Source organism: Metopolophium dirhodum, chromosome 1, assembly GCF_019925205.1.
Source record: "Metopolophium dirhodum isolate CAU chromosome 1, ASM1992520v1, whole genome shotgun sequence".
NCBI classification, from domain to species: domain Eukaryota; kingdom Metazoa; phylum Arthropoda; class Insecta; order Hemiptera; family Aphididae; genus Metopolophium; species Metopolophium dirhodum.
In genome coordinates, this window is record NC_083560.1 from 84,567,925 (window position 1) to 84,581,034 (window position 13,110).

At 26.5% G+C, this 13,110-nt stretch overlaps 1 protein-coding gene across 3 annotated transcripts in view; it reads left to right on the top strand.

The window, feature by feature from the left end:
- LOC132934127 (dual specificity calcium/calmodulin-dependent 3',5'-cyclic nucleotide phosphodiesterase 1-like) overlaps positions 1-7,170 on the top strand; it is a 210,719-nt gene extending 203,549 nt beyond the window's left edge. For all 3 annotated transcript variants that reach the window (XM_061000400.1, XM_061000399.1, XM_061000401.1), the window contains 4 exons: positions 263-465; positions 673-1,014; positions 2,932-3,054; positions 3,661-7,170. In XM_061000400.1, coding sequence (XP_060856383.1) covers positions 263-465; positions 673-1,014; positions 2,932-3,054; positions 3,661-3,782 — 790 coding nt within the window. In that variant the 3' untranslated portion in view covers positions 3,783-7,170. The remainder of the gene's footprint in view (positions 1-262; positions 466-672; positions 1,015-2,931; positions 3,055-3,660) is intronic.
- Positions 7,171-13,110: the final 5,940 nt, after the last annotated feature.

Genomic DNA, 13,110 nt, shown 5'->3' on the forward strand with positions numbered 1-13,110 from the left:
AAGTACATATCTAATATCGTTTATGATCATGTGGTTTTCATAACACTATTGTACGTAATATTGTAAACAATAAAATACATATTTGGTGCACTTCTTGAACTGCATATAATTGTTATATTTATTTACATTTAATCAAAATATATATTAAGCATAATATTTCGTAAGTCGCAATAGTGATTTACACTTTACTAGTTGACAACCAACGTACTAGTGGGTTGTACATGTCGTAATGCAATTTTTTTTTTTAATGGTAACTTGACAGAATCGACAAGTCCAAAGCTATGTCAATGGTATTGCATTGTGCTGATATATCGCACCCCGCCAAAGAATGGGATTTGCACTATAGATGGACAAGCCAATTGTTGGAGGAGTTCTTTTTGCAAGGCGATATGGAGAAAAAATTAGGACTCCCATTCAGCCCGTTGTGTGACAGAAACAACACACTGATTGCTGAGTCGCAAATCGGTTGGTATTTTAATTCACCCAACTTTATATATAATACATTGCTTATGATAGTGATTATTGAACTATAGTAGAATAATAAATATTGAAATACGACGAAAATAAATGTTCAAAATATTATGACTATTTTCATAACTCACTTTTTCTACAAAATTATAAAGTAAATAATATTACAAAATATAAGAACAATTTTTTATTTTTCATTTCTAGGGTTCATTGAGTTCATAGTTGAACCTAGTATGACTGTGTGTAGTGATATGTTGGAACTAATTTTGGGTCCAATCAATTTGGTTAATGCATCCAAGACTGTTGATACGAATTTGGTGGTTGACGAAAATGACGAGAAAACAGACAATTCGAACCAATCTGACGTAGCTATCGCATGCACAGCAATGAGCTGCAGTATCGAAGATAGCAAAGATATGAAAGAAAACAAAGATATGAAAGGTAGTAAGGATGTAATGGATACTAAAGAAACCCAACATATCGAAAGTTCCAAAGATTCGCCTTCTACAAGCAAGGATACAAAACATGAAGAAAAGTCTGACAAAGGTAATTATGTTCCTGACACTGAACCAAAATTAACAATTTATTAAAAATAGTATTATAATTAATAATAGATTTGGAACCTACCAGATTAATCCTTAGCCCCCTCATCTATCAAATTTGTTAAAAAAAATATTAGATCACTTAAATTCTGTTTAAATTCAATCTATTTATAAAACTTCAACATTCTTTTAAACTCATATTTATGTTTTATTTAAATAAATAATTAACGAATATTTTACTTTACAATATAGAGTACCTAGGTAAATATATTTTACAATTACAACAAAATATTTTCGATGGGTTTGTAGACTGTAGTAAGAGCCGCTATTTTTTTTTTTTGCAAATCTATCAATAGTTTGACTCACGTCTCTAAAAACTCATGATAAAATCAAACATTTAATTTAATAATTACAACAACACATTCAATTGATTATTACAGCTATTTAAAATGTTTTTAGCACTCTTAATAGAAGATAAAATATCAGAAAAATTCAATTTAATCAAAAAATCATTCTTTGCATCACTATAAGAATCTATTATTTAATATTAACACATTTCATGAGACATAAGTGGATACCCCTCTGTTTTACGGTAGCTTACAGATGGGTCACTGTAATGAATGGTGTTAAATTTAAATTCAATGATATAATATAATTGTGACATTGTATCATAGACCTATTAAGTAATTAACAGGTCTATGCATTGTATACGATAAATGATTCTTAGCGGAGACGCTCTATTAGTCAGTCTATAATGTAGTAATATTTTTAAATTACAAAAAAATGACTTATAGTATTATTTTTTGATTTAAATATCTAATTTCTTCCAAATTTGAATTTGAAATAGCCAAAAAAACTGTGTTTATTCACTATTTTAGATTTGTTGGTAGCAGAATGAACTACTTATACCTATTACCTGATACCTTGTTTTAAATTAGCAATCCTTAGCTATAAAAACTTAAACTTAAACTAATACATTTGTAATTACAAAATAATTTGCGTTATGTCAATTTTTAAGTTTTAAAAGCTTATAAAAAAAATTTACCCTGATATATTTTAACTGTTATTGTAAAAACGTATGAGGAACCTTGTATTGAATTTTCAAGTATTTTGACGAAGTAAAGAAATGTTTATCGACAATAGTTTTAAAAAAACTAGTAAAAATCTAAATTTTATCATGCCTATAAATAACTCAAAAAGTGTCAAAATATTTTGAAAATTGAATAGTGTATAAACTATTGGTTATATTAGTTTTTTAGCTACGCCATAAAAACTAAATCGATTTTTTCTATAACTCGTTTTGCGTAAAAATCCCCTATTTTCCTAAATTTTTTTCCAAACCTTTTAAAATCCTTCGCTTAGAATCTAAAATTCTTTTTCAACTAAACATTTCTTGTCAAAATATATTTCTTTCTTTCATTCAAATTATAAAAACTTTTTTTGATTTATGATAAACGAATACGTACCTTTTATTTTTCCTGGTTGGAATTGTGGGCAGGGGGGGAAATATGGAATAACGAATACGTAGCTATATTAATTACACTAATTATACAGTTTCTAATCACAAAATTACAAAATATATGTTTGGAAACATATTTCTGTAAGAAGAAACTATTAACTATACTGTATAGTCTATACCAGATCCGGTCCACCAAGGTTTTCGCACCGACCGCCAAGCTAATTTATTAATGTTTTGAAAATAATATATTTAATATATTATTCTCATTAAATTTTCATTGTTTTCAATTTATTGAATTAATTAAATAAAACTAATTAATTATTTTTTCTTTTGATGTTATTCATAACAGCTTATAATAGTTATACATAAAATTAATGTTGGCCCGTGTATCTCAAATCTGGCCCACCGTAAAAAAAGTTTGGTGACCCCTTGTCTATACTAATAAACTTCACATATTTTCAGAATCAAAACAAGAAACAAACGCTGAAGATCCCAAATCTAGCAACAAGTTGTACAAAATAAAAAAGCCATGGAACGATTGTTTGGTCATAAACAAAAAGAAGTGGAAGGTGCAAGCAGCTAGAGGTAATTTGTAATGTATATGTATATTACATGTATTATAGGCATGTGTTATATACAGTGTTCGGACTTATCTAGATAATTATTTGTTCATCTTTTATCTTATCTAGATAAATAGTTAGGTACAAGTCATCTAAACGTTCATCTTAGATAATTTTTTTACTAATCTAAATAAATTCATCTAGATACATTTTTTATTGATAAAAATTGCGAAATTGTACAAACGCGTTTTTAAATATTTATACAGATTCTCAAACAAAGTTTATGGCTTATAAACTATAAGTAATGTAATTATTTTTATTTACATCATTATTATTATTATGTTCCTAGTGCCCAACTAAAATATACCTAAATTTAAAACCATTTAAAAAATAATTGTATCTTTTTTTTATCTAGATATAAAAGTATTTATCTTTATCTTTATCTAGATGAATATGTTAAGTTATCTTTTATATTCATCTAGATACATTTGAGTTGCATTATCTTTATCTTTATCTAGATAAAAAAAAATACTTATCTAATCCGAACACTGGTTATATGTCATGTAATAATATATCTATGATATAACTCTTTGCGTATTAATTATTAATGGTAATGTATGTGAATTTACAGAAGCAAAACTTAGAGAGTCGAAGACAAAATATACAATGCGTGACATAAGAATGCCACTTCCCGGTGAACTTGTACAAGACGAAGACAAATCGTCTTCGACAGATGTGGAGATTGTTGAATAAACGTCCATGCTGCAGTTTGATTTTTAACCATAATACGACTTTTGACTTGTAATTAGACTCTCTTTAAATATTAGCATCGTGTTGTAAATATTTATTGGAAGTAGTCTTCTTAAATTTAAGACAGTTTAAAATTATTTAAATTAAAATATAAGGTCACTTTCAAATAGGTAGGTACATTAGAGGCAGTTAATATGTTTAATATTATATTTGTGTGTGTGGGTGTTTTTGCAGGGGGGGGGGGGGGGGGTGTTTGTGGTTGTGAGTGTGTTTGAGTGTATGTATATATTTATCTATATGCGTGTAGTGCATGTATGCTTACATATTATTTTGTTCAATTATTATTAATGTCATTGTTAATTTGTCCACTTTTAATTTTTCAATCACAACTATCGACTTTTTTAAATCAATTTAAATCTTTAGAAATTTTACTCTACTAAGGAATGAACAAATATTTAATTGTCTATCTATAATGTCTTTATTATCCATGATGATCATATTATTTCTGACAAAAAAATTATGTGATTCTAAATCTAAATTATTTTTAATACATTAATTTCAATGTTAAACTTGAAACTTGACTAGGGGTGAAATAATATGTATTATAATATAATATTGTGCAGAATAAAATTGATATTGGCTATATTTCAAGAAATTGTAAAAATGGTAGTTAAATATAAGTTGTTGATAATAGTTAGTGAGCTTAAATTGCTGCATTTCATTTCTCGTTGATATAAGTTGACAGTTGTAGTTTAATACTACATTATGTTTATGACATACCTACGTAGAACAACATTATTGTTCAAAATATGCTCATATCTATCAAAATATTATTCTGCTTTGCTCAATTACATATTGAAAAACTACCTATTCAAATTGTGTGTGCATAACAAAGTATAAAATACAATTTAGGGGGTTAGTGCATTCCAATTTTCATTATAACGGTTAAATTATTATTTTTCTTTACCATAACGTTTATTATAGACATTTTCGTTTCTAGGATGCACTTATAGTGCATTGTGCACATATCGTCGGAGAGGAAATTACTTTGCCAAGATTTAAAAATTCCGACATATTGTGTTGTTTGTTTATCGAATCGTCGGCTTTATTCTAACTAAATCAGCTGTTCATATATTATATATATGGATTATTTATAAGCTACAAAGTTATAAAATTTGGTATAAACAAATGCAAACGTGTGCCATAAAAAAAATTTGAAAATTTAAAAAACTTAAAAATAATTTATACAATGAACCATACTTCTTATTGTGCAATGTACATTTACTATGAACATAATTGTTAAAAATTTGTTTGGTCGATGGTTGAAGTTTAACATTTCTATTTTCTGTTGTACATATTATAATGTTACACATAGGTAATATCATAATATGATTTTCAGGTTATGATATTAGGTACTTCGGTATCGGATAGGACGCTGTGGCGAGCAAAAAGAGCATTTGTAAAAACTATAAAAACATCTGTAGGCAATAAAGATTTGAGCAGGACTTTGCTTTCCGAAATAGAGAAATGAATCCGTCACTGACTTAGCTAAATAGATGTGTAATCCTTAGGGCTGAATGCATTTCAAACATATATTATAACAACAAATCACGAGTTTCGTCGAGTAAGGTACTATACTACTATGATGTACATACTCAGATAGAAAACAATTAGGATATCATCGAATATAGAGTTGATTTAATTGAAACGATGTAGATTAGTATATTATATTACATTATAATATTATTATACATTATACATTTAAAATAATAGGTATAAGGTTATATAGTATATTACATTTCCTTAATACATAACCTTATATACGATTTTGATTTTCATAGGGAGGGGGGATTCCAAATCAATAAGTCACAGATTGGCGAGTGGCTTATAAACATTTAAAAATATTTTAAATTACCTATTACCAAGTAGGTAAATTTAAACATTGGTGAAATAATATGATCATTTTTATTGAACATATTAATTGCTTGAGTTATAACTAGTATCTTTTTTTTTTAATGAATGAATGAAGGGGGCTTAACTGATTGGGCCTCATATTCCTGGTTTGATTTAATTTTCACTTATTACATTTTTTTTTTTTAAACAATTTAATTTAAATTCAAAAACAAAATTTAAAAATTAAAAAAAATATATTAGTTTTAGTTGTTTTATTCAGTAGGTATAGTAATAATCTATTAAGTGTTTATTTGACAATTTATTATTATATTAGTGATTAATCCTTAAAATCTAAATTATCCAGTTGTTCCTTTGCTTGTAATGACCCACAAAAACTTCATGTTTTTGTTGGTGTCTTATAAAATGTAATGTCAGTTAAAGGAAAGAACCCAAAAAAATAATTCATTAGAGTTTTTAATTGACTTAATTATATAAACACATAGGTTTTAATAATGTGTTTTCATCTTTAAAATATCAAAACTGTGAGGATTTATTCATACTACATTTATTAAACATAGGTGTAAGCACCTTTCATCGTCGATTTTAATACAATGGCGCACAAACTATACTCTTAAGTGTCTGAAATGCTGACATTCATTTTTAAAATGGCTGACTGATTAATTGGTGGTGAATTGTGTGGTTTATAAAGAGCAATAGTTAATAACAAGAAAATATAAAAAAATAAATAAATGTATAGAATTTAAAATGTTTGGCGATATGGTTGCGCTTTAATTTGAGGCACTCTTTAAAAGGACAATGTGCGTCACAAATGTTGAATAAAAATTTAAAATTGAATAATTATATTATAAACTTTATATTGATGTTTTTTTCCAATTATCTTGATGTTCTCTCAAATATAATATAGGAACTTTTTGTTTAATATAATATTAATTGTTTAATGTAATGTGTTAAAAATATATAATAAATATTTTAAGTACATAAGGAGACGGGAAGTATTGAGTAGTAACACATAGAAAATAAATTTCTTTTTATGTTATTATATGATATTATATAACATGCGTTTAAAACAATGATCTTAGATCCGACCAAAAATAACTATTCACCCGTCCATTAATATTGATTATTGTACAAGCAAACACCATTTATATTGTAATTAATTATTAATGATCAAAATATTATATAATATCTGTATGATTACTTTTAATAATATAATAAAAATACAGTGCCAAATTTAAATAAATTAAGTGGTAACATTCAGTTCTACGCATTAATATTTAATACAATATTATACATTTTAGATAATAAGTGGTTCAGAAACCTATTAGGCGCCGTTGTGAGACTCTCATACACCACAGGTGGTGTTTCAATAATTATAGTTATTGCTATTTTCAATAAACGAATAAGTGATTTTTCCTCGATTATTGACATTTTCCAGTTGACCACCACTTAACTACCACCTAATGGCGGTGAACAAAAACACTGTTTGTATAATATTACCTCTCGTCCAGGTATTATATAAAACATAAAGACAAAATCTATTAAAAGTAAAATCAAATACCACTATAATTATTATAAGTAATAGGTACATCCTATTATGTTTGTATTAAACTTGACAAACAGAAATCTGAAATATATTTTCTTCCAATACAATATTGTTCGCATCCAGATATTATTCTGTTGACATAGTTCTGGGCCATTCTGTACCTATAATAGGCAGGTACATAAAAATAAGACATGGTCGTATATAATAATATTATACAACCTATATTTATCGATTTTAGATGTTTTAGATTTTTGTTGTTGATTATAACATGTTAATTTGTACTTTTAAGACTATCTGTATGTTTTTATTTGTACATAATTTTCAAATAATACTTCTTATTTATAAATTATATAATATTTTAATAAATATAAAAATATTTAAGTACTATATATTATTAAATGTAATCAATTGTTATTAAAAACATTGATAGTAAACACATATATATTTATAAAAATATAATTATGACTATATGATTACAATTTGAATTGTTATATGTTTTTATTATTGATGCTTGAATAACGATTGGATTTACCTAACGATTTTTATTGGCGATTGAATATTCTCACAAAATGATATGAAAATGTTCACTAATATTTTTACATTCATATCTACAGGGTGTTTAAACAAACAAAAAACCAAAAGAACCATTTTCCGTGAGAATTCGAAAAATGAACAAGACTTATATCGCGACGTTTAGCATCTTTTATTTTGTTATGAATATAATATCTTTGATGAATTCGTATGTTTAGTTTTTCTTTTAAGATTTTAATAATATATATTCATACTATACAACATCGAATTAATGTGAATTTTTTTCTCAATATTAATATCGATCGTCTGAAAATGTCGATATACTTTATGTTATACGTTATTACGATACTTATATTCGTCGGTGTATCGATATATATCCATAGACCGTTTTAATAATATACCATAAACTATAATAAGACGATAATATTTAATTAAAAATTATAATTAGGTACCTACATATTATATAATATACATGATAGGTTATAAACAAACATTATATAATTTAAACGTTCAAACCTTGTCATTATTACTTGCCGTTAATATCGTGCACCCTGTATATGTGAAATGAACAGTTTAAAATGCCCATTCGCATAAAAAAAAATTTAAAAAAAGTTAAAACCGTTATTACGATTTATCATTGAGTAAATTATTTTGAATCCATAAAATTATTTCATCAATAATTCATTTATTACAGTGTTTAGAATAGATATAATGTAGTGTATGAGTATGTGTATTGATAGTCATGCTTACTATTAAGTTTTTGTTTAAATTTATTATGTATACCTAACCTACCTATATCATATTATTACCTACTTATTATTTCACTACCTACAGTACTTATATTATACTATATTTGTTTAATTTGATGTTTGTTTGTTCATTTCTTTATTTATGTTTTGCCTAACAATAAATGTGAACGGAAAAAAAATTTGTTTTTGTGTAAAATAATCATTATACCTACAATCTACATTATACTTCAAACAATTTGTTTTTCGTTATCAAACCCATTTAAACCAATACCTATCGATATTACCTTATTATATAGTTGAAATATTAATTATTATTTTAACTCTACAGGCCCAATTCATTAAATAAATATGTGGGTTTCACAGTTCACACACCTGTGTGCTAGTCATAAATTAATGACAGCATACATGTTTTAATTATAACATCGAGTTTAATAAAATGGATTTTATTTAAACGAATGTTTAATTAATCTATCAAAGTCCAATATTAAGTCGATTGGCATACATTTAAGGCTCAAGGCATCTATTAATACCAGGGCTTGCAAACGTTATATTTGACAAAAAACGATTGAAATTTGTAAACGTAATTATTATGGAAAGCGATAATCAAAAATAATTAAATACCGCAAAACAAAACATAACGATCAACAAAATATATCATACCTATATCATTAACCAAAACATAACCAAAACGTGGGTAATTTCTAGAATATTATTGAACGAAAAATAACGCAAAACATAATATTTTAAAATCTATTTATTTAAAAGGTATATTGATTTCGTATACACATTTATTTCATGCTAACAATCTATCCAGTATCCGGGCCATTACCTACCATAATTAGTTGTTATTATTAAATTTAACAGGTACTAACAGGGCCTATGTGCAGTAGCAAATTTAAAAGTGTGCAGTACTTATTTTCGGCTTTTATAATTTTTTATTTGATTAATATTCAATATTGATTATTGTTAATTACTAATTAGCATATTGTATTTGTTTAAAATCCTTAACACTAAAAATAATACCGACTATAATATAAGTATATTAACCCAAGCTATTTCGTTTTTAATTATAAAATGTTCAGTCATATAGCCATACCTATAGGTATCAAGGAATTGTATAGAAGATTGTCTTGGATTGTATTATAACTAATTATTAATGAATAGCAAAAACAATATTATTATGCAATGAAGTTATATGTGGCATTATTTTAAAATAGTTTGGTGTGGAATTAGGTGTGCAGTAGCAAAATATCTTAATTTTAGGCCCTGGGTACTAACACTAGGTATTTTAAATAATGATAAACGCAAAACTTGTGTAACGTTTTAATTCTGTATAACGCAAAACTTGGATAACATTTTAATTCCGAATAACGATAAAAGGAATTTTTATTTTCAAATGCAAGCTCTGATTAATACACGTTTCCGTGTGAAAAAGACTGAATACCACTGCCAAGACATGATTTCTGTAACAGTAATATACGAAACCGTGAAACCAAATAAATAAACTACAAAACAACGACGACAAAACAAATTAGCACCAAGTATTGAAGTAGGTACAAAGTATTATCCAAAGCACAAATTAGTTAATGTCCAAACAGATAATAATAATATGTCTCATTATACAACAAACTATATCGTTTAAAATAATAAAATTGCGAAGATTAAGAATTTATTAATTAGTAAATGACAAGTGTATTCAAGCAGAGTTGATTAAACAATAGGTACCTACCTACCTACAATGCAAGTAAATATGTTGTATGAATGTAATTTTATTTTTTAACTTGGTAGAGAATGAAACCATATTATGTTGCGTTATATATTTATGAATTGCTTATCCAAAAATAATATTATATTTATTACATTTTTATTAATTGGAAATAATTCTAGTAAAATTATGTAACGCCTTTACAAACAGAGTAACTTCGATATAATATGTTCCTTACAACACAACGCTAGAAAGTACAAATACATATTAATTATTTAAAATAGTATATTAAAGTGTCGTTCGATGATTTTTCTCGTGATTTTTCAATTTTTTTTTTTTTAAATATTTAATATTTTTATTTGTCTGAAAATAAACCATTTGTATGATATTGGTATTTATACATTTTATTTTATTAGGCTTGAACAATTTTTCAGCACAAATTGATAAATATTTTATCGTTGTCATATTTAAATTGTACAAAATATTATACGTGTACTAATAAACGCTAGGTGACTTGAACATTCACCGTTGCTTTTGCCGTGGTGTGCTCAGCTGTTTTTATGTTTACTGTTTTGTTATAGTTAAGAGAAAGATACGAGTGATACAATAACCGATGTAGTCGCACGGTGTGTATGGTTTCCTTCGGGGCTTGGAACCGAAATTAAAAATACCGGTATTTTAACCAGAACCTATTGAAAATATTGGAACCGGAACCTTAATGAAATCTATTTTTGATTTTCTTAGCCAGTTCCTAAACCAGAACCGGAAACGATAATTATTGTCCGAAGATAATTTTTCGGTTTTTTTCGGCTCTAGTTTTATTTAATTATTTAATATATTTAGGTAGGTATAACACATATTAAATAATAATAGCTGATTCACAAATTTGGTTGTAAATGTATACTGATCAGTCAACCAGCGTTTTAAATACAGAATATAATTGTTCATAAGGTTATTTTAATTTATTATTACATTGAATTTTCCATGAAAAATAAACTATACATTTTGTCTTTTGAACACCAAAAATACTATTTTTTAATGTCTATTCTAGATTAAAATTTAAAAGTAAAATAAATTATATTTCAGTCTCTTATTATAATATTATATATTATTGTCTCATATTAAATTAGACCAAAAATTATCAAAAATGAATTCAGATTTTGAAACTTATAAATTTAAATAAGAAAAAGTCAATTAATCAAAATAACTTTTAGTAGAAAAGTAATTTTGTCATTTTAATTTATAGTAAAAATCATCAGTTAAGTATTAAATTAAGTACCTATTTACACAAAATATGATTTTTATAGAAAAAAATCTCAATATACCTATTGTACAATTTTTGGTATAAATGTCAGTAGATCAAGCCGAATTTTACAACTCGCAAGGTCACAGCTACGGAGTAAGTTAATCAAGGATCTAAAGGCTGTATGAATTGGAATCTATTGAACAATGACCATTCATTTCAATATCCTTTTCAATAGAAAATTATGTACCTTGTACAAATTACCTATTTATCAAAATTAATTTACAAGAACCTATAATTTAAGATAATATATCGAGGCAGAGTTCCATTCTCAAGTGTTGAGTAAGCTAATTGGTGATATAAACAGCTACAAAGTTGGTCACTTGGCCACATGCACATAATACGAAATGCTAGTCTATTCTTTAAATAAAACCACTTTTTATAGAGACCATTGAGTATTTGAGTGTTTGATTGGATCAAATTATACGATGCACTGACTTCCACTTCTTACCACATGAGCCAACCCTTTTTTTTAAAATTTGTTTTGGATGTTTTTAAAACAAAATTATAGTAAACTTAGTAAGTCTTTTAACCCAATAAGGCTACTATAATTTGATTTTATCATTTTAGATAATATATGTATAAAGTTTATACTTGGTTTTTTTTACTTTTTGAAAATAATATATACCTCGAAATACCGGTATTTACCGGTACCAGAACCGAAACCTTAATTCTGTAATTTTAAAAACCGGTATCGAATTTATATTTTTAGAAGAACCAAATTGGAACCGAAACCGAAAAAATCATAAAGGTTCCTGGCCTTCCTTACTTTTCGTTAGTTATTTATCGGTCTCCATCCCTAATAATTGTTACCTAATGAAGAAGAGTTGTCGGACATATTTTATACTAGTGTAAGTATAGGTGCACTGCGATGTCCTTACCCATACACATATAGCCACATAGCAAAATATCAATACTATAATATTTATTATTTATAAAACATTATTTATTCAATTATAAGATATTTATATTTCCTATGTAAGATATTACGGTACAATATTACTCAAGTATGTTAAAAATACTATTATACAATAAAGATAGAAATTTATTGTAATACTTTGCCCACACATCATTATAAAAAGTAAACTAGAATTTAACAGATTAATAAACAACGGTCAGCTTATCGGAAATCGACATAGAGACATAGAGAAATCGGACACCCTCAATAAAACCATTATCAACGACAAAAAGATAGACGATTCGTATTATATACGATCTCGGATTAAGAAATCAACAAGTCGCATTTGTGACGGTAAAATGTGGAACTTTCTATATTCCTCCAGAGAAAGGTCGTAAAAAGTCTATGCCGCCAAAAAGAAAACTAGTTCCCGGATGCGCGAAAACCTTTTGGAAAAGCCGCCTGTCATTCTTTGGTCAGCATAACCGGTATCGTCCCTTCAATCAGTGGATGCGCATCACCTAATACTTCTGTACATTTTAGCTATTACATTACTGATGACTACTCATACAGTTATTGATTGCATTTGTATTATAAATTCTTGTAGCTTATTGATTTGAATTATATTTTATAATTGAATTAGGTACCCATAAGAACTAAAGACCCTAGTGATGAACCAATACACAAT